The sequence below is a fragment of the Cyrtonyx montezumae genome, unplaced genomic scaffold, assembly GCF_038088225.1.
Source record: "Cyrtonyx montezumae isolate F1298 unplaced genomic scaffold, pur_monq_1.0 scaffold_10, whole genome shotgun sequence".
NCBI lineage: Eukaryota > Metazoa > Chordata > Aves > Galliformes > Odontophoridae > Cyrtonyx > Cyrtonyx montezumae.
Window position 1 is genome coordinate 42,579,105 of NW_027071826.1, and position 22,396 is coordinate 42,601,500.

Below are 22,396 nucleotides of genomic sequence, written 5' to 3' on the forward strand. Positions count from 1 at the left end.
GTGCCTGCCTTTGGGCTCGGCTCTGCCTCCAGCCCTCGGAGGCGGACAACGTCTGGGGCAGGTGGAAGAAGCGACACGGGAACGGGGACGGCCACCAGCCTGATGAAGCCTGCGGGACAGCGGGAGCCCGGGCAGTCGGAGTTCCCCGTGAGGGCGCTCCGCACCGCCCCCCGCAGTCCCGCAGCGGCACAGCCGCCGCCGCCCCCCTCCTCGCAATGGTTCCTTCTCCCCCCGCACCGCGCGTGGTTCACCCCGCCGCCTATCTCCTTCCCCCCCCCGGCGCTCGGCAGTGGTTAAGTCCCGCGGGCGGCCCCGCTGTCGCCGTTACCCGGAAGTTCTCCCCCGGTACTTCCGGCGTGCCGTCCGTTGCGGGGCTCGGCCTGGTGATGTGAGAGCGGCTCGGCGCCGGAGCCTTCTCCTTGCGTGAGTGCAGGGGCTGGGGCTCGTCAGCGGCGGGCGGGTGGAAGGGAATCCCCGCGAGTCCGGGGCCGGCTGTGGGACGGCGGGCGGTCGCCGCGGTCGCCGGGTGCGCTGAATCGACCCGAGCAGCCGCGGCCTGGCCCGGCCCTCCCGCCTCAGCGGGCGTCGGCGCGTCGCTGAAGTGTGTGTAGGCTCGGAAGCTCGGCTCGTCCGCACTTAGAGCCGTGTGACCGGTGCCCTTCGGTGGCCGCTCGTGTAACGGGAGCCGGGAGTTCCCGCTGTGACCCCTCACAGGTGGGCTTCCTCCTTGGAGGCCGGCAGCTCTTTGTTCGGGCTGCACGAAGAGCTCATGGATAGGCGTTATCTTTTCTTTCCCGTGCTCACGATCAGCTGAGGAAGCTGTAGTTAGGCTCCATTGGAACGGTGAAAAACTACCGGACGACGTGCGTTCTCAACTGCAAACGAAGCCGGCGGGCTCAGCGTCGGGGTAGGAACGGCACTGAATGTGCTGCCCCCATACTGAAGTCCTGCGCACTCGGCTGCAGAAGTGCCTCCGCGATGGCTGGGTTGCTTTATTTGCATTACAGAGCGTCCTAGCGCTGAGCCGCAAGGCTTTAAAGGACAGTGCCGGTGCGGGATTCGGTCTTCCTCGGTTTGGAGTAGGGCCGAAGAGAAGCTCCTCGGTTCCCCACCTATACTGAGGTCTGTTTTTTTTTTCACTCTGCCTCATCCATAGTGCTCTTAGGGGCTTAAATGATTCCAATGATCGCATGGGCGGTTCTGATAACAGTATTTAAGAGTTAATCTTTTTGTAACTTAAACAGGGGAATATCTGATCTAAATATAGATGTAGAGGGCTTTGCTAGAGCTCCGTGTGCATGTTAGATTGGCACTGTGCAGCGGGAGTCTCTTCATCTGAATTATTCCCCCACATAGTTCATCTGACTTCTAAGTTTAGAGTACCAGGTACAGACAGATTTTTTTCCAGGTTTGTACAGGAATGCTTTTTGCAGCTCTGTTTTTTGCATTTAATGTAACATATGAAATGAAAAGCCCTTGGCTTTAATTCCAAATATGTGATAGTCAGTTTGAGGAAGAAAAGGATGTTTGCCATAGTGAGGCTCCAGGTGGCTGAGAAACTGCTCTTATTACCAGTTGGATTGAAATACCAGTTTGTACTCATGCATAAGGATCTCAGATCAGAAAATATTTTGAAGTGCTTGTTTGGTAAACGTGTTTTGGAGAAAGCACTTAATCTTCCTTGTTAACTGAAAGCCCTGTTGCTTATACAGCTTCAGGAAAGTTCTTGTAATTGCTGTTTGATTGTTTGGTTGGAGTGGCTCAGTGTACAAATGTAATCTGTCTTGCATGCAAAGCCTAGCCTTGCTATTTATACTGTAGGTGAGCCTGTGCTGTGACGGGCAAAGAGCACTCAGTGCAAGCCAGACTTGGTCTAGGAGGGACTGTGTTTCTTGGTTGAGGGAACCTTGGGCTGGGGGAGAAGCACTGATGCGTATAACACCTGCTGTGAATTCATGTCGATGTTGTAATGTTTTATTAAGGTATTGTGAGACTCTGTTAGATGGGCATTTAGGAACAAGGAATGCTAGGAGGGTGCTTGGCATCTGCCGTTAGCAGCATCTCTCCCTAGTGTGCAGCCTACAGTTTAAGGACTGTGTTTGCTGCGTGCAGCCTCCAGGTGTGTTCATGGTGTCCTTGTCTATGGGACTGTAGTAGGTTTTAGTGGAAGTGGTGAAGCTGGACGCCTGTGGGACTGAATCCTAGGCAAGGCATATGCCCTCACTGGGGCTCTGTCCTGATGTTCCCTGACCATAGTGTCACTGCTTGGTCTGTGTTACCTGCTAGCATGGCATTTAGGAAGTTGTTACATAATCAAGTTTCTGTTTGAATAATTCATACGTACACGCTGCTGAAACATAAAAATTCCTGATGGAAACGTGGTTCTATCGTTGGTTTTGTGTGTGTGTGTTACATCGTGGAGGGACTGGATTTTGATGAATCTGCTTGTTTTCAGCTAGCATAAATCATTTTTCAGCACTCGTGTTAGCAGCCAAAAATTTAATTATAAGTTTAGTCATCCCTTTAGGCAAGGATCTCACTGAAGTTAGGAGACATCCTAACCAAGAACCTGGTTGTCTTGAAGCTTGATCTTTTCACTTCTCTGAGTGTTATAGGCTCAACTCAGTCTGGTTCAGTGAAGGCTGTGTTCTGAGAGCTCTGAAAAGCAGTTGTGCTATGTGGCTTGAAAAGGGAGTGGATGAGTGAAGATCTGCATCAAGAACACTTGAATAAAATATACTGTTTTGTTCCAAAAAAAATTTCAATATGCAAGCTACGTAGTGCAGAGTAGAAAGAGTGCAAGAATGCCTGACTAGATTCTCCTTTCTGTGGTTGTGTGCTCTGAGACTTTTGAATTCCTTGACAGATCTCTGAAAAGCCCTTTTTAGAAGACCCAAAATGCATCATCTTTATTCTTGTTTTGTTTGAGTGGAGCATTTTGGATTGCTACAAGCAGTCTTTGCTGTAGCACAGTGTTTTGCTGTAGCACTGTGTCCTCCTTACTGTTCACAGCTCTGCAAGCACATTCGCTGACTGCTCGTTGCTGCCTTGTTTTCTGTGCTTATTCTGTAGTGCATGGCCTCACAGATGTCTGCTTTCTTGCAGGGAGTGGATCCCCGATGCCCTGCCATGGATGATGATAGCCAGGATGAACTGATAAATAAGAATGCTGCGCTAGGCAAAGGCAAAAGGCAGCGTCTAGTGCTCCTCAGTGAAACAGGTAAATGCAGCCTCTCTGTGCATGCACATTTCTAGTTCTAGGGCTGAGAACCTCTTTTTTTAACCTTCAGAAAGAATTAAAGGCATATTTGTGACTGTTTCTCTTTCCCTGGGAAGTTTTGTGTTTTACTTTCTAAATGCTGTGTCTCAGACTGCTGTCGTGCTTTGAGTTGCTCAGCTCTGCTCGCTTTGACTCTACTGAGGTTACTGAGGAAATCAGGGTTTTCACTTTTTTTGTGTAACATCCCAGGCAGGGATTCTGGTGCGTCCTGCACTGTTCTGCCCATCCACCAGGTTCTCACATATCAAATAGGTACTTCCCCATTTTTATCTCCTTAAGAAAGCAGTGGTGGAAACAGCTCCGAGTCAGAAGGTGATACTGGAGGTGAGGAAGAAGATGATGACAGCGAGGAAGAGGGAGGAGAGGAGGACAAGGAAGAAAGTGAAGATGAAGAATTAGAAGGTAGGTCTGTTAATATGCATAGCATTTTTTTTTTTAATAATTGGAGGGAGAGTGGGATGGAAGGTTTTCTTCCAGGAAGTACCCATGATTATTGTTGTTTGGTTTGATTTTTACATAACTTCTCATTCTTGAAAATGGCTTCAGATTCACCCAGATTCTAAGGAAAGACATGTCTGTGTGTACCAAATACAAAAAGGCTCTCAGTAGTGTCAGAGTGCTTAAAATGAATTCTGCTCAAACTCAAGGTTATTTAAGCAGTCTCCAGCTAGATATCCTAATTCCTTTGGTCATTAATTATGTGAAATCTGTAACCTGATCCACAGGTAAGTATATTGCTGCTTCTTGTCCTCTGGAGCATCTATTAACTTAAAGAAAAGTTGGATGCATGATAATTGCATTTTTTAACTTCTGTGTTCTTTGGTATCCTGAAGCATCTGGCTTCCTTGGCATTGTGATCCTCTCTTGTTCTGCTGTCTTTTCTTGTAACCTCTTGCAAGACTAGTCATGTTATCACTGTTTTTTTTTTTCTTTCTTTCAGAGTAATATATTCCTTTTTAGTGGTAGGATGTAGGGAGAGGAAAAAAAGAAGAATAGAAAACAACAAAAACCATGACCTTGAACTGGAAAGGTTGTACTTTGTCCTTGACTTACTTGGAATTCGCTGTAGAGTGGCATTCTCCACACGTGTCCCTTGCCCTTGCTTCCCCTTGCTGAATCCTCACCGCATGTGAAAGCTGTTTTTTATCTGTCACCTTTTAAGGCTGTGAAGATGATGATGAAGAGGAAGAGGAGGAAGAAGCTGAGGCTGCTATGGGGGGAATGACCAGTCCTCTCAAATTAATGCCGCACACAAATGGAGTGAACATCTCGGATGAGGAAGGAGAAAACTGCCCTATTTGCCTCAACACGTTTAGGGATCAGGCTGTTGGGACTCCTGAGAACTGTTCCCATTACTTCTGCTTGGACTGTATAGTGGAATGGTCAAAGGTGAGCTGTTCTGTACTTGATTTCCTATGTCTTTCTGACACTTCTGATCTCTCTGATTATATTTTATCCTTTGATGAGAACAGATCATGTAATGTTTATATGTGCTTTCTTGAGCTTTTTCCATATAGGAAACTATTTTTCCACACAGGTTACTGCTTTATTTGTTAGAATTCATAGTTCCGAAGCATGGATCTGTTTATTGCATGCATCCTGATCTGTTCTGTTCTCTGAAAGCTGCGATGCCATGAGAAGTGCATTTCTAGGCATCTAAAATTGTTGGGTTTTAGTCAAGACACCAGTAGTGTCGGTTGTCTATGTGCACTCATATATTTTTGTTAAATTCCATGCTGTGGCTGCAGGGTCAGGGTTTGTTGCAACAGTGAACGCTTAAAGGGAAGACATAGAAGATGACTGAATGAACAATTTGCTGTGCATTCAGTCTTTTTCAGTCCAAATTCCATGCCATCTTGTGTAGCTTCAGTAATCAAAGTCCAATAACAAACAAAAAAAAAATCAGACTTGCTAAATGGTTTTGCAAGTAATTTTGAGTTACTCGTTCCTCTGAAAAAAATAAAGTGTCCTAAAAGGTGATCTGTGTTTGAAGGCCATGTTTGGAAGAACTGTGATGTTCCTTTAGCAATACTAATTAAATGACTTAAGCTGTATAATAAAAGCTTTGCTGAGAGAGCGTGTTTGTAAACCAGATAAGCTAAATTTAAGTGTTTAAAACTGCTTACTACGTTCATTTAATGCTTATTACATGAATAATTGAAAACTTGCTTTCTAGAAATTGATTCTAGATTTGTTTATTAGATATATGGTGAAAATGTTTTTGTTTGGTGGGTTTTTTTTGTATCTAGAATGCAAACTCATGTCCAGTGGATCGGATCCTCTTTAATTACATCAGCATTCGGGCGCATTTTGGTGGTAAAGTCTTAAAAAAGGTAAGCTTTCTGTTATAATAAACAAAACAATAAAAAAAAGGCATATTGCCACAAAAGAGCTGTTCTGAGATTTACCTTCATAGCACGTTGATCTGATAGTTGGCAGCTGGATGAATTATTTCTTTCCTATTTTGAGATTGCCGTTTAAGGAGCTGTTAACAGTTTTTCTTCCTGCTTAATTGCGTTTCCTATGTTATTATGTATGGAAGCACGGTGTTGGCTTTGAGGGGCAAAAGGATTGTTTGAATAACTGCATTTTTTGTATAATGGTCATTTGAGGTGTTCTGCGTTGACAAACCTCCTTCCACTGGGCATCTTCCCTATGCGGTGCATGAACTGCTGTAATACAGATAGATCAATCATGTTTAACCTACATTGATCCTGTTCTTTAAGTCTTCCTACCAGTTCTATTGTATAGCAGTTGGCTTTGTAAGGGGGAGTGAGGAGCCTGCAGTCAAACTCCTATAGGCACAGGTTGAGTCTGATGATGATCTCTCACAGAAGAATATTGAGGAGTTGTCATTGCTTTATAATTAATCAGTATCTGAAACATACTGGTATTTAGATGACATCTGTGAGGTTGTTGTTGTTTTTTTCATAAGCTGATGATTTATTATCATGCTTTTAACAAAAGTTAAAGCACAAGTTGCCACTTAAATAAATCTCAGTAATTTAGAGGCAAAAAAGGTAACCTCACTCTCATTTGTTTTCTCTGTCGATTCATTTTGTTTGTTTGACTACTTTTGATCTTATTCAGGAACTTTGATTTCCCTTAAAATATTTTTCTGTGACTGTCAGTGTCTGACAATGAGCAGTTCAGTAGATCTCTTCCAGTATTCAGTGTGTTCAATGAACTTAATTGAAGGTTCGGGTGTGTAAATTCACTTGTAGATTTTGCTGCTGTTAATGATAATGTGACAATAGATATTAAAAGTGGCACGTTCTGCATTTAATGTGAACTTTTCTTTTATTTAGATTCCCGTTGAGAACACAGAAACTCAGGGTAGTGAAGGAGAGGATGATCCAACCTTTTGTGAAGTATGTGGCAGAAGTGACCGAGAGGATCGCCTGCTGCTGTGTGATGGCTGTGATGCAGGGTAAGATGTATTTAAATGAATACAGCACCTATGTGACTGCAGAAAGTACTGCAGGGCTAGCCAGTGGTTGGTCACCAGGCACTCTTGTCTGTGGGCTGCCCCTTGCTGCTCTCCTCAGCCTTGTCCCATGGCCGGACTTGACTCCATATGTTTGTAGCTCAGGCATCCCAAAAGAGCCTTTTGGGCTTTCCTGGACAACTTGTCTTGAAGTGATTGATGAGGCTAGTTGCTCAGCCTGCTGGGAAGAGAATGCTTCAGAATGTCTGAGGGAGTGTTGCATTCTCTTCTTTCCCTTTGAGATTTGTGGAGGATGAGCACAGTCCTCTGAGACAGCATTTCAGACTCTGGTGGTTATCCTCCAGGCCACAAGTGGCAGTATGGAGCCTTGTAACTGAGGAATTATTTCATGTGGTTATAGAGAAATTCTTATTGCAAATTGTTTCCTTGATCAACCGAGATGTAGGTGCAATGGAATGTGTTTATTCAGTGTAAGGCACTGCAGATTCCTGTGGCTAGTCATGCAAACTAAAATGTTAAAAATACAGTGGTAATACCACACTGGTTCTCAGGAAATTGATGTTATGTCCAGATCGTCTGTCTCGTCATTGCTTCAATGACTTCATTCCTTTCTCTTCACCGTGTCCAGTTTTGGCTCTGACTGCACATTTGTTGCAGCCTGTGTTCAAATAACAAGTGATACCCTACACAGTGAGGGAAAGACTCTTTTCTGAATGTTTTGGAGACAAAAGTGTTCAGAACACAGTCTGGAACTAAAGACCGTTATTCAGCTAGCAGGTACCATCGTTTCTCTGGAGACTGATGAAGCAGATATGTAGACCATGATAGATAAGGATTATTGTCTTATCTTGGATGTGGATAGGCATAAAAAGCTCTTGTCACATTGCTTGATTTTTGGTTTGTTTTTGTTTTTAATTTTTATTTTAATTTCTTTTTCTTTTTCAAGGTATCATATGGAATGCCTTAATCCACCTCTGAGTGAAGTCCCTGTAGATGAATGGTTCTGTCCGGCCTGTGTTCCTGTGGGTGTTGGTGCTTCTGCAGGTAAGGATTTAGTGTTGTTCAGTGAAAGTAAATGTTTTCCTCCTGACTTAAAAGGCCACATACCGCACAGCATTTGAAGTGATGTTTAACTCCAGGGTTGAGGTACTTGTTAGGCATTCTTCCCTTGAACCTGCTGATTGAAAGGGGGTTCTTGTAACTGTAGCTCAAAGGCAGAAGGAAGTCCACAGATTGTGTGATAAGCATTCTTAAACTTTCCTGATGCTTGTTTCTTTATAACAATCTGAAGCAGTGTTTGTATAGGCAATGTTCATTCCTCTTTGAGAGGATCACGTCCACGTTTGAAGGCAATTGATTTAGGACAGAGAATACAGATTCTGGAAATGCTTTCATCTGTAGGAAGAGAAGTGACTTGGACCTCTTTTCTTTCAAGATACAGATCACATGAGTGAAGAAGAGGTTGCTGCCCTCACAGCTGATGTTATTCCTACCACTAGCAGGCTACGTCCTCATGTCCGAACCCGAGCTATAGCCAGGACTCGGCAGAGTGAACGAGTTAGGGCAACAGTGAATAGAAACCGAATAACAACTGCACAACGAATTCAGGTACTTAGAAACATCTGCTCGTGAGCATCTGGAAGAATTTTGTGGAAGAGCTGAAATATGTCCCCACATTAAGTAGCTAGTCTGTCTGAGTGTTTACTGTCCATAGAAGAATGGTCAGGAGCTGTAAAGTTTTGGGAGGGAGTGGGTATTTGTTTGTTTTTTGTTTTTGTTTTTTGTTTCAAATTTGTCATAAAAATTATTATAATAGGAGGAAAGAAATTTGTGTCAAAACATGAATTGTCTGAATTAGAGTTCTCAGTACAGTCTAAAGTAGGTGCCTTAGGTTTTTACTGTGGTCCATCCCATCATTGAATGTTGAAAGGAGAGCAGGGTTAGGGATGTTTTCGGGATATATTTGGCATGGGTATGGCCAGTGTAACACAGGTATTGAGCAAAACCTGCTTATAACCTATTTCCAGCCAAAGGAACTGGTGCTTCAGAATGCATACACTTGAGATGCTTTTAAGTGTGATTGACTATTTAGTCTAGAGAGGAAGAGGAAATTGAGACCTTGTAGGAACAGCCCTTGCTTATCACAAGGAAGTGGTGCTCTGAAGGTGGACTCACACCTGCCATTTCAGTGAGCTCTATGAAGAGGGAATTTGAAATCCTGCTGCTAGTGGTACTGCCTGTGGGCACGTTTACCAGAGTATTAAAATTGAGGGCTTGAAGATGGAGGACCCATACTGTTGTCTTTCAGTATTTGCTCATCATGCTTTGTCGTGTGATGAGCCAGAGGTCAGTTCAGTGGACTTGGAAGTTCTTCTCCATGGCTCTACACTCTGTAAACTTCGTAAAAAGTTGGTGTTAGGATAGACAAGACCTGTAGTGATGAAGGAGTTGGAAGGGTGAGGTCAGGTTCTCCTTAATATGGTAATCATTCGGTGTGAAAGGTGACATAAGTGCTTTACTGGCAGTTTAGTTTTTCATGTTTCTCATTTGAATCTCAAATTGCTTTTGTAACCAACGTGCAGCTGGTGTTAAGCTACCTGTATTATATAACTTCTAATCCCACACAGCATGTGCCGAGGTACCTCATGTCCTCTCTTCTGGATGAAACAATCGAGGCAGTCGTAGCAGGCCTAAACACAGCCACCTACCAGCGGCCTCTTACACTGCGGGCTCCTGCTAGGAAGAAGAGAAAAACAGGTAAGAGTATCAGGAGGCTTCTGTGGCTCCCATCTGCAAGAATAAAAACGAGGGGAAACAAGCTTGAGTGGTACGAAATACTTCAGAGCAGCTGCATGCTGTCACACCTGTGTACAAGTATACACGACTTTTTATTTAAAAGCATCCTTTAAAATGAATTCTAGTGATTCCACTTCCATTTTATGCTGTTGCAGCACACTGTAGATCACTTTGAGCTGCTTTGTATACTATGAGAGTATGAGAAGGGGAGTACAGGAAGCAGTGCAGCACCAGCACTTAGCCAGATACTTGGTTGTTTTGTGTCCTATCAGGTAGGAGGAGGAAAGCAGCAGGCAAGAAAAGAACTCAGACAAAATCTTCTGTTGGGAAGAAAACGTCAGGGACGCAGGTGAAGAGACGCAAGCGTTTGATAAAGAAGAGAAGAGGGAAAAAGATAAGAGTAAGATCACGTGTGTGTTTCTCCCTGTATCAGAACCTGCTGATTTTTCTGCCATTTGATTAATGAAGGCATTATAATGCAGTATGAACTGGAAAAATACTGTCTTGTAGTAATAGCAGGTAGATTTTTTTTTTTTTCATGATGTGGGGTGTGTACTTCAGAAGAGTGGTTTTACTTAGAAATGAATTGGAGCTTCTAAGCAGGCCTGCTGGATTTGCTGACAAATTCTGTTACCTAAACTGCAGGGATCACACTAAGGGATGTTCCACAGGCTTTGTCTTATGCTCTTACCATTAAGCTGTAATGGTTTATCAATATTGATGCGAGCTCATTTAAATTTTCATCACCCATTCGTTTTACCAGGCTATGGATATTTTTGTCTGTGTTGTTGTAAGTCCAGTTAATCAGATGTAAGGGCTCTCAAAATCCCATTTGGTGGTGGTCATTGTCCTGATAGAGGAATTATGCTGAGTACTCTAACAACTTGACTTTTGTCCTCGGCCGTCTCAGTAAGAATTTACATCCTACAAACAGAGCTGATGATTTTTCAGTGACAGTCTTGTAGAAATTTAACTTGTCATTCACGTTAATATGTACAGTCTGTGCATGAAGTGAAATACAGGCCTTGATTAAAAGTTTCATAAATTTTTGAAAGCAAATAGATGCATACCATTTCTACTGACTGTAGTAACCTGTTCACTGTGCTTTGGCTAAGTGAAGAATTTGTACCTGCCTTTAACATACAAATAACCTACCTTTGCATCTGTGTAGGTAAAAAATGAGGTTACTGCTCGTTCCCGCATTGCAAGAACACTTGGTCTCAGTAAACCTATGCATGGGGCCTCACTTCCTTCCATGTACAAATCACCAGAGCCCTCACTTGGTCTGATGAGAGCAGATACTGGTGTAGCTTCTCTGTCTGTGTTTGGAGATCCATATGAATTGAATCCTTATGAAGGGTAAGACATCGGGTCCTTGACGGTAATCCAAAGATAATTTTACAAGTCTTGAGTTGTTTGTACATATGGATGGATGGATTTGTATCTTCATGAATATTTGAAACCTGGGATATTTTGAGACTTGAGCAGTTCAAGTTCTGACTTATATTTTGGAAAAGAGCTTGTGACTTTGTGCTAAGAGTGCAAATCTCACATCTGAAAATAGCTTTGGATACACAGTTTACAATAATGTGATGCTGTACTTGTTCTTTCTTCACTCTGTGGCCAAGTTGCTGAGCTCTAAAGAATTGGCCTTCTTTAAGCAGGTTTGCTGAAATTGTAAGCCTCGTGAAAATCTTTTGTAAGATCTTCAGATTCCAGCCTGTGAATTATCTCATAGGAGCCAAGTGCTAATAATTCTTTGTTTACTCAAAGATAGCAGTGTTTTTGTTATACAGTGAACAAACAATAATTCCACGTAGAATTAGGTGGACCTGTGAAATTTTTGGTGTTTCGTATTTCCCTATGTTCCTTTCTCCAGATGCTTTAAATTCAGGAGAAATCTTACCATGCCATAGTTTGTATCAGCCTTAAGCTTTGGATTTGGGTGAGGGGACGTTTGAAGTTATTGGATTTCCTACTGAGCAAACCTTTTTAACAGCCTTTTAGAAGGAAACTGCGCATTTAATATTTTTAAAATAAAAAATTTCATTTGAATCTCTCTTCTCTTACGCAGTTCTTACCTACAGGAAATTGCCCAGATCTTTATATATCATAATAAAACAACACTCTCTAACCAGATGTGTTGTTATCTACTTCATCCGTTTGACAGTAGTTTCAGGGTTTGTATGTGTTTGATTTACCTGCAGTAATGAGGAGGTTCCAGCAAGTCCCAGTCCACCACTGAGTGCCAAAAGGAGAGTTCTCTCCCAGTCAGCACTGAGGTCTCACCGTCCTGTAGCTCGACCTGTTTCTGTGGGACTTCCCAGGTAAAATTCCATCAACTGGATTTTGTTTTGTTATTAAATTGTGCAGTGACCGTGTCAACAAACGATTACTCTGATTTACCATTTTTCTTACCATGTGTATTTTGAAAGTGTGTACACATGTGCACATACATGTAGCTAAATAGCCACAGCATTTTATACAAGAATTACTATTTATGTGCCCCACCTTTATCTTTTTTTGCATAATAGCACTTAAAACTCTCTTCCACTGAAATTTCAAATTGATATTTTTGCATTGTCCTGTCTCTTACTTTGAAGTTTAGACATAAAACAATTGCTCCCTTATTTAAGAGGACAGAGGAGGTTAGTTGTACATCCAAATGAGAGAATAGGAGAGAATGAGGGACATACTCATGTCACCCAGTTCCTAAGCTGTTTGTTGGAACTCAGAAAACTGGAAGAACCTGTTTGAATCTGCAATTTAACAGGTTGTATTAAATTGTTCTGCTCTGCTTTACTGTCTGACTAGTGTTTTATTTCCTGTGCATGTGTACGTGCGTGCACACGTGTGTGAGCAGAATGCAGTGCAGAAGGGTAGGGCAAAAGGAGCAGGAACGTGATGAGAAGAAAAGGGATGATTAAAAGGTCTGGAACAGATACCAGCCAAGTCACAGAAAACTGCAAATCTGAGGGAAGTGAAAATTAGGAGAAATGTTACAAAAGGTTTACGTGGCTGTCTTCTAATGCATCTGACCTAAAGCAAAGATTTGTTCCTTGGAATTAAGATGGTATATTTCTATGATAGCTTGAAGTACTTCTCTCTTTCCCATCTCTGTCCTGAAGAAAGCCTTTCAGGAAGCTTTACATGTCCTCTGAGATAGTTTAAGTAGCATGTTGTTTAGAAGGTAAAAATGTTTAGCTGAAATCCAATTTTTCCAAAGGTTTGATTTGCCTTAACTACAGTGAGTTTCTTTATTTTCTTTGTTTTTTTTTTAAATCGTAAATAAGAATCAAACAACAAAACCAAACATACAAGCAAGCCACCATAAGCACTCAAACTTTTTAAGTCCTTGAGAACAGGCTTAAATAAACTAAAATGAATCCATTAAAATTTAGTAAAATCACTAAATCTACTAAAATTTACTAAAATCCTCACATCAGAGGAGCTACGGTTAAAACTATTTTCTTAAGACAGCGTAGTGCATAAAGAGGAGTGCTATCCCATGTGTGGGAGCAGTGCTGTTCTTTGCTGTGCTCCTAGCTACCCTACCAGTAGGCACCTATGTGTATTCTAACAACTGATGGTAGGCACTCGTTGAAGCTGCATAAAGTTTTTCTACACAGTAGTATAGGTTTGAGGAGTATGCTTCTGGTCCTGTTTTGGCTGGGAATGAAGCAGCTGGGATGGATGCATCTCTGTGAAGTGCTGAACAGTGGCTTATGCTTCACAGAAGCATCTTAAATGCTGTAAAAGTTCAATCATGATACATAACATAAAAAGCATTCATCCTTAAGTAAGATGAAAGGTATTTGCTTACCAGAGGTCTGTGTCACGATTATGTGCTTTTTATCTCGTGATATTCCTGTGGGGATATCTCTTTTTTTTTTTTTTTTTTTTGGAGAGATGGGAGCTGAATTACTCTAGTGAAGCCAAAGCTATAAATGAACTTTTCTGGCTGACCTCTGTTTATGCCCTTGATTTTGGTTTCTTTTTAATGTAATGTGTGTGTGTATAGAACAAGTGCTGTAAGAGTAAAGGAAATGTAACCCCTCTGAAACATGCAGAAGCAGTGTACCTGCCCTGAGTCCTGATCAAGAAGCAGAAGCTGCCCCTGTGCCTGATCTGTTGGGTAGTATCCTGTCTGGACAGAGCATCCTCATGATGAGTAGTTCTGATGTGGTTATCAACAGAGATGGTTCTCTGACAGCAAAGAAAGCAAGTAAGAGTTTGCCACTTGGTGTTGTGATTAGCCTGTTTGTTTTATCCATGTCTGCCGTGATCTTGTTTCAAATGTACATGCTCTGTAGTCTTATGCTTTGAAATAGAAAGTAGAGGATTGGGTAGAGCAGAGCTGTCTTAGTACCCTGATCTTTTGTCATTTGTGGTACACTGCTGCCATGCCTGTGAACTGTCCTTCAGTTTGAAGAGCACGGTGAGGGCATGGGCAAGAAGTTTATTTTCGCAATTATAGAATAAATGTTCTCCAGCTGTGTTTTCTGTTAGCATGTTGTTACTTAGAAATACTTCTCTAATCGAGTCTGAGAGCTTTATTCTAAAAATTACTTCTGGTAACATCTTCTGTTGCATTCATTTTTATGAATTGACAACTACAGGGTGATAAACACAGATCTAACAACATCTACAGAGCAGAATACTTTATTTCTTAGATATTAGCCATTACCTCAAGGATGCCATTGTCTGAAATTAAACCTTGACCATCTGAGACCTAATCAGACTGCCTTCTTCCTATGTGATATGTCTACGAACTAAAGTGGAACTTAGAATAATTAGCTCTGTATTTATTTTCATGTTGTGGAAAAACTGTAAAATATGACCTGAAAATCTTGACTGTTTTCTTGCATGCCATAGCTCCGCTTCACAGAGAATCAATGAGAGACTCACAAGTGGATGATGGTTCAGGACATAACCCTGAGCTGAGTATAGTGCACTCAGGGACCATGACAGGCATCTCCATTGTTGGACCTTCAGTTTCCTTGGGACTGAATACTCGCACTAGACCCACCTCATCAGGCTTGTTTTCATCATCTTCACCAAGCAGGACTGAGCCTGCAGCACACCCTGTACAGACTACATCAGAAAAAGCAACTGTAAAATCAGAGTATTCAGTGACACCCAGGGCTGTTCAGACTCACAGCATAGCTAGTCTGAGCAGGCATGGCTCCAAGTCAGATGAAACGCCCAGATTTAATGGAAACTCTAAAAACTTTGCATGTACTGATTCATCTTCAAAGTCCCTGTGCTCTAACTTGAATCCTGGTTCAAAAGCTGTAACTGTGAGGCAACCATTGAAACCACCATCCAGAAGAATTGACATATTTGAGCTTCCCAGGATACCAAAGATTAAAAAGGAAACCAGCAGCAAGCAAGTGGATTCAGAACCCACGGGAAGCCAAAGCTGTGACATTCCTAGCTCCTGTATAACCCAGCTGACTGGCAAAGAGAGCACTAATCAGCTGGGAAAGGGTAGCAAGGTGGAAAGTCAGAAGTCAAATGCCAGAGAATCTCAGCAACAAACACGTACAAGTGGAGTATCATTTTCTACCAGTGTGGGTATGTATAGCAGTTCTTCACTACTGGGCACTTCAAGAAGTAAAGGCTCAAGTTCTTTCGAGAGTTTTAAAATTAATATTCCTGGGAACACAGGGCATTCCAGCAGACTGTCTAACCCAGGATTCTGTAACACCTTCCGCCCCGTGGATGACAAGGTGCAGCAGAAAGAGAGTCCTTCAGCTCTTTTCTCAGTTAAGAAGAAACAAGTCAAAAGTGAAATATATGATCCCTTTGAACCAACAGGGTCAGACTCAAGTTCAGCAAGCAGCAGTCCAGAAAGGCTTGGCTCTGGGATCCCGCTAACAAATATTACCAGGACTATTTCTATTGAAAATCCAAAAGTTCAGACATTTCAAACTGTTCGTCGTTTCACCCCTTACACAGTAGAAAATATATTTGGATCTGGGGCTGAATCTGATGTACCATCTAGTAATACAGAGTCTCATGATGATGTGCCAGTAGAAAGTAGGATTGTGGAACAGATTTCTGATACAGAAGAACGGGACAATATGGATGAGGAGGACTTTCTCAGCAGTCCTTGCACTTCGTCTGTTGTTAAGCAAGTTTCTAATGCACAGCACTTAAAGGAGGAAGATAGAGAGGGCCCCAGTGTGTTTTTTAATGCTGAAGAATTAATTAGACCTAATATTAGTGTGAAACTAGAGCCAGATAGTTCATCGAAGAATGATGGGCAGCAAAAAGTCCAAAAGACGGAACAAGCAGAGAGACGATCGCGTTCCAGATCCTGTTCAAACTCCAGTTCCCGAAGCAGAAAGAAGGCTAAAAGGAAAAGGGCACTTGTCAAAGAGCGGAAGAGATCCCGTTCAGGGTCTAGGGGCAGAGCACACTCCAGGGACCGAAGCTCCAGATCTACCTCTTGGTCAGGTGGAGAAGGGAGCAGTAAAACACACTCGTTGAAATCCAAGAGCAGGAGGTCTTCTACTGACCGTTCCAGCAGTCATGAACGACCTAAAAAAAAGAAAATGAAGGATAAAACTAAGGATAAAAAGGCAAAATCTTCTTGGTCTAGGGAGAGAAGGAAATCTAGGTCACGTTCAGGTAGTCCTGGAAGTACTGCTGAGTTTCATGAAAATAGGAAGAGGAAAAGACGGTCTCGATCAAGGTCAAGGCGGAGGGGTCGTTCCCGATCAAATAGTATTGAGAGGACAAAGAGGCGGAAACACAGGAGAGACAAAAGCTATGAGAGGTATGATAAAGATAGTAGCTTGAGGTCAAGAGACAGAAAGAGATCAAGATCCAGGTCTCGGGAGAAGAGGAAGTGGAGGTCTCGGTCTCGGTCTGCGTCTCGATCGCAGGAGCACAAAAGCAGCAAATCGAAAGAAAAAAGAGCACGATCGAGATCACATTCTAAAGAAAGAAAACGTAAATCCAAGGAAACCTCGCTTCCTCCTCAACCAGAGAAAGATCAAAAGCCTCCAGCTGAAAATGTACCCAGCTGTGCAGAGCAAACCCCTTCCTTCAAACAGGAACCGAAGGACGAGCTGCTACTAGAACAGCTTTCCTTAACCATCCAACCAGGTGTTAAACTTGAGGAAATGCAGACTGAGACCCCGATTCAACAGAGAGAGCCCCAAGAAACTGCAAAGGCAGAGGCCACCTGTGAGGAGGTGACAAGTGAAACTGCATTCCCTGTGCCAGAGATCACAAACGTCTGTGTTCCAATTGGTAATGCGGATTCTTTTGCTGAAACTGAATTAACAAATACGGGTGATCCAGGACTGCTTAGTAGCTGTAGCAATACAAACCTTGAGATTACAGTTAAAATAGAAAATACTGCGTTATGTCCACCTATGATGGAAGCACCTCCAAAGAAAGAGGTTGTGATGCATGCTCAGACTGAGGCTGTACCAGTTCAGAGCTCCTCTGTACCAGTTCAGAGCTCCTCTATAACAGCAGATTGCGTGAGAGAGGTTAAAGATGAGTGCCTTGTGTCAAACGAGAAGACCAGTAATTTCAGTCAGCCTGAGCTGGAGGTGATATCTCAGGGTCCTGTGTTGAAATCTAAAGCACCTGTGAAAAGAGTTACCTGGAATCTTCAAGAGGAGGAAAGTGGTGTGCTGTCTGCTGGAAGAGCTCCAAGTAAGTCTCTTTGGGAAAGCAAACGGCAGTCGAAGCAGGCTGTGTAAGTCTTGGGGGCTGGGTGCTTGTCTTCTGAACTGGGCTGGTTCTATGGTTCTCAATCCCGAAAGCCTTGTATTTTGTACTTGTTAAAATCACAGAGTGAATCACGTTAATGAATTGGAGAGGACAAGCTGTCACTTCCAGAGTTCATCTAGCCGGTGGCAACGTGGTTGGCTTTGAAGCACATATTGCAACCTGATCTCTGAACTGACAGTCTGCATTCTATGCTTTTTATAGTTATCTGGAATGATCTTCCTTTAGAATTTCTTAAGATTCTTCAGAACAGAGTAGTGTTGTGCATCTCTAGCTCTCTCCTGTGGACTGTGATAAGCCAAAGCTGCTAGGAACAGTCCGACTTGGCTGCCTGTGCTGTGTGTATTGACAGAGCTGCCTGGTTCTCATGGAAACCCACTGAAAAGGAATTGCACAAGTGGATGATAAGTCCTCAATTATCAGAAGCTTTAAAATGTTAATGATTGCTAAACAAAGTCCTTTAGAGACAGCCTTGTTGCTAGATCCTTCATTGGTTTTGGTGGGGTTTTGGGGTGTTTTTTGTTTAATGTGCAATGGCTTTGAATCTTTGCCCTCTTAGGTTTATTTTGTTCTTTTTTTCCTTTTCCCCTTCTCTTGGGGAACCTAGGGGTGCCGTTTTACAAACTTCAGCGAGCAAAAGAAGGGGCCTGGAAAGCAGAGGACTTGAACCAAACGTTAAATCAGGTGCAGTTAAATGAGCCTCCTCCAACCAATTATATGATTCCTGAGCCTATGTTTCCTGATCTAGATTCCTCTCAGGTTGGTTCCTATTCTGACAGCCAAGTGTCATGGAAGGCATCCCACCTCATCTGTGCCCTTGTTGTGCAACACCTTCCACTCATGGCAGAGTTGGCCTTCCTCTGTGCATAGTGCATTTCATAAAGCCCATACTCCTCAGCAATCCTCTGATCACTTCATCTTTTAGGTGGTTGTTACTGTTGAAGAAGCAGGTTTTCCTTTCATTCCGCACTATATGTGCAACTTCTGTCTTCAGCACTTACTTGATCAACAGTTATGTTGTTGGAAACGCTGTGAGCATCTCACTGATGGTGATCAGGCTGTGAAACTGGTCTGTTGGCATTAGTCTGTGCCATCAGTCTTTGCCTCTGTGCTCTCCATCAGTGACGTGCTGAGTGGGGCTCTTGCTAGTGCAGTCAGAGACTAAGCTGAGGGTTAGACTGTAGCTTTCCTGATTTAAGCTGGTAATTTCCTGCCTATTTCAGTGTATAAAAGGCACTCTGAAAATCCTGATCTGATGCCTTCTCTTGCAAGTACATGCATTAATGAAATTCTATCTGTTCCACAGGTGTACTGTCAAAACATACCTTTGACGCCCCCTCTGCCCTCGAGCCTTCCCCCCTACGCACCTGTCAGCCAGCCCACAGTTCAGTTCATCATGCAGGGCAGCCTTCCTGCTCTTGGCTGCGTGGCAGGCCAGAGCCTGACTCCAGAGCCAGGCAGCCTGGCTACTGCATCTGAACCAGGAATTCAAGCTGCTTCTGTTGGAAATGAAGAAGAAAAAATCAAAGCAGTGAAACCTGAAGTGGATAAAACGAAGAATGAGGAAGTGAGTGAGTGCTGTCACGTAGCAAATGCGTAATGAGAATTGCACATGCAACCTACAGTCCTGTTAATTGAAGCATTAGCCATTGCATAGAAATTAGAAGCAGTACACTAAGGAACTGTTTATTTGAACTTATTTCTTAACTCTTAGAAAACCTTGATTTTTAAAGCATCTATTATGTTCTCACAGTGCTGAAACTTTCTTGTGCGAGTGCTTGAAGGTCCCTTTCCCCTTTCAGAAAGCCAGAATGTCTGGGCTTCTCCAAACACCTGTTCATTGTTATGCCAGTTAAGTTTTGGTGCTATCTCTAATACTTGATTTGTAAACAACTCTGTAATTTATTGAGCACTTTTTGAGATACCTGAGGCATTATGTGCATGGCTGTGACTTGCTGCTTTTAAATTCTGACAGTATTTTGATGGATATATGTTTACTTCAAAGCTGCTGGAAGGGAAGGAGATGAAGATTAGGAAGCGGATGCTATTTTGCTTGTTAAAAACATTTTCTAAGGTAGAATACTGTTGCACAAAACAAGGATTTCTCATAGCATGGAGCGTGGCTTGTTTCAAGACTGATTTACAGTAAAGCAGGTCCTTTGAGTCTGATTCTTACCTGGTTTTTTGAAAGATGAAATTAATATTTTTACTGTTCAATCACTTTTAAGAAAAACAGACTCAAAGTTTTTGCAATGTAACACATGGAAACAAACTTTTTGTTACTGTGCAGTACATGAAGAAGCTTCACATGCAGGAAAGGGCTGTAGAAGAAGTGAAACTTGCTATCAAGCCCTTTTACCAGAAGAGGGAGATTACAAAGGAGGAGTACAAGAACATTCTTCGAAAAGCCGTGCAAAAGGTAAGTGACAGCAAAGGGGAGGAGCTGTGCAGGAAATGAAACAGGTGGCAGGACAATATATCATACTTGCAAGCTTCAGTGATTTTGCTTAATTAACGTGTGGAACTAAAATAGCAGATCTCTGGACTCTGACATGGTCTCCACAGTGTTGTGGTAACATGTTAGTTGCTTTAAGCAAGACTGAGCAGTGCTATTGAGAATGATTATAAGATGTCTTCAGTGGCAAGGATCAGGTAGCTTAAGCTGCCTCAGCTGAAGTGTTACATGGCAAGTGATTTGAGTGGAGAAGGTTAAGTCTTCATCCAAAATTGTCAAGCTGCTTCTTGTAAGTTAAAAAAGTACTGTGTTAATTCCTTGGTCATCTGTGATGTCCCTGAACTTTAGAAGAGGGCCTTGCTATTTGGCTGACGCTGACTTTTGCCTCAAAACTTAGTGCTGACCAGACTGTGGCTGGAAAAAAAAGTGGCTTATCACTAGAAAAATAGGTGTTGTCTTGTGAAAGCAATTAATGTCGAGGCAGTTAAGCAATACCCTGGAGAGCTGTATTCTCTCTCTGCCCTGCCTTCCTGATATCGCTGGAAAATTCCATCATCAATCGAAATTCCTGAGACAATGACTGCAATTCCACATCTCCTGAGTGACCTGTGTGAAACCCAGATCCAGTTTGCAGAAGACTCGAGCAAAACCAGTTGCTGACGACGTCACCAAATGCTTCTCTTAACAATGATCAAGTTTTCAGTTCTCTGGGAGAAAAGGAACAGATGTCACCTGCCTCAGAACAGGTCCACAAAACTGACACATTCTTTCAGGTTGAGCACTGGTCCCTCGAAATCATGAAAAAATAATAGGAAGTTAACATTTTTTTTACTATGTATTGTATGGAATCGGCTGGACAATGGCAGTGCAGTTTGGTATGTTAAATAGAAACCACAGGAAATCCCTGCATTAAAAATGACAAATGCTACCTGCGGGGACACTTCTGCGTTCAGTTAGTGCTCAGTAGATAAGTGCTGGGTCAATTTCTGGGCTGCTCAAGGTAAAAACATTGTCAGTGAGCACTGTTGTACCACTGCAAGTGCGAAGACACAACAGCACCCAGCTCTTGGAGATAAATAGTACTTGTGCAGAAGAAGCAAACTAGGGTTAGAGGGCAGCTCTGATATTGAGGACTTTTTATCTAGTCTTTGACCAAGTGTAACTACTGTGGTGGTGTTCTAATACAGGTCTTGTGGGCCTAGTGATACGTGTCTATGGAAGTCATCAGCCTAGGCTGTTGTGCCAGGTTGTTCTGACCCTTGGATATATCTGCTCAGGAACTTTCATTGTAACGGAGCAGAGGGTGAATTCTTTTAAGACAGAACAGGAATGGCAGCAGTGATCACCCACAGGAGTTTGATGTGTCATGCTTGAGTGCATTTAGGCCAAGTTACGTTGTATGTTTTACAAATAACCAGAGAGGATAGACCTACCCTGATGTTGGCTGAGAACTTCATTATCCTTTTGTGGATTTGTCTGAGCTGTGTCTGCTCTGTGTCCCTGATGTATGGCTCCAAAGCCTTTGCAGGAGTTGGTTCTTCTGGGAAGCTTAGGGTTTCCTTATCACGTGTTGTCTTCCTGAACTGCTCTAATACCTTTCACTGACCGAGTGCCTCTTCTAATCCCTTGTAGATCTGCCACAGCAAAAGTGGAGAGATCAACCCTGTGAAGGTGGCTAATCTGGTGAAGGCCTATGTGGAAAAATACAAACACATGCGGAAGCATAAGAAGTCTGATGGTGAAGATGCTCGTGAAATGGAAAACTGAGAGCAAACTTGCAGCCAGTGTGACTTGACTTGAACTTATTCTGGCTGAGAATATTGTTCCAGAAGGAATAACAGATCTGCAGTAACATCTCATCAAAAACAAATTGCAGAGAAGCAAGATTACAATAGGATTTATCTGCCGAACCTGCTTTTGAATTGTTTCCATACGGGGATGAGGTTGGAGTTTTGTTTTTTTTGATTACCTATAGATGTAGAACTCACCAACAATCAAATGCCTCAGACCAGCAGAGTAATTCCAGGAGAAACAAAGAAGAGATCTGTGTTTGGGACTCCCGGATTGCTACAGTTTTCAGGGTTACTTTGATCACCTTTTTGGGCTGTGCACCTGTCTTGCTAAAAGCTTGAAACAGGACACCACTTTTCATATACAGTATATTGAGAATTATATACTGTTTCCCTTGTGTTTATTTATCAAAATACGGATCGTCTTTAGGAATTTCTGATTTAATACTTGAAATGTGGTATTTTCAGCGTGCTCGATGGTGAGCGAAGCTTTACTCGCTCTGTTGTTTGGGGATTGCAGAAATGAGCTGACCTTTATAAATTGACTCCGGAAACACTGCTCGAGATGTGGTGTTTATTTTCATTCTGTCAGAAGTATCTCGTTAGTGAAAAGTTTAATTTTTGAGGAGGGAGATTATGTTGCACTTCTGTAAATAATGCACTGATGGCTGGTTTTGTGTCTGCCTTTCAGGAAAAAATGAAACAAAAAGCAAACGTTGTGAATTTTCAGTAACAAGCTTGAGGAACATGATTGAACTGATGTACAAAGCAGAAATGTGACAGAATTTATAAAGTTATTTTGAATGGTTTTAGTCCTATAGCAGGTGTCATTTGTTTGCCTCTTTCTCCGGCCATTCTGTATAAACATGCACATA

At 42.5% G+C, this 22,396-nt stretch overlaps 1 protein-coding gene across 3 annotated transcripts; it reads left to right on the top strand.

Annotated features, from left to right (window-relative positions):
- Positions 1-334: 334 nt before the first annotated feature.
- Positions 335-22,339, top strand: PHRF1 (PHD and ring finger domains 1). 3 transcript variants are annotated; one of them, XM_065755114.1, is made up of 18 exons: positions 335-423; positions 3,106-3,220; positions 3,560-3,682; positions 4,443-4,669; positions 5,530-5,613; positions 6,589-6,710; positions 7,675-7,772; positions 8,164-8,336; positions 9,356-9,485; positions 9,797-9,936; positions 10,696-10,883; positions 11,732-11,851; positions 13,595-13,749; positions 14,400-17,201; positions 17,884-17,960; positions 18,583-18,843; positions 19,567-19,695; positions 21,364-22,339. In XM_065755114.1, the coding sequence occupies exons 2-18, from the start codon at positions 3,130-3,132 to the stop codon at positions 21,496-21,498; spliced, it is 5,055 nt and encodes a 1,684-aa protein (XP_065611186.1). In that variant the 5' UTR covers positions 335-423; positions 3,106-3,129; the 3' UTR covers positions 21,499-22,339. The 3 variants fall into 3 exon arrangements, with proteins under 3 accessions (XP_065611186.1, XP_065611189.1, XP_065611188.1); XM_065755117.1 differs by having other exon boundaries at positions 9,797-9,924; XM_065755116.1 differs by lacking the exon at positions 335-423 and adding an exon at positions 461-714.
- Positions 22,340-22,396: the final 57 nt, after the last annotated feature.

Excerpts from the sequence above, each read along its gene's own strand:
- PHRF1 (XM_065755114.1), top strand. The coding sequence starts at position 3,130 with ATGGATGATGATAGCCAGGATGAACTGATAAATAAGAATGCTGCGCTA. Across the intron at positions 9,937-10,695 it reads AGATAAGAGTAAGATCACGT|GTAAAAAATGAGGTTACTGC; the intron begins GTGTGTTTCTCC and ends GCATCTGTGTAG. Across the intron at positions 18,844-19,566 it reads ATAAAACGAAGAATGAGGAA|TACATGAAGAAGCTTCACAT; the intron begins GTGAGTGAGTGC and ends GTTACTGTGCAG.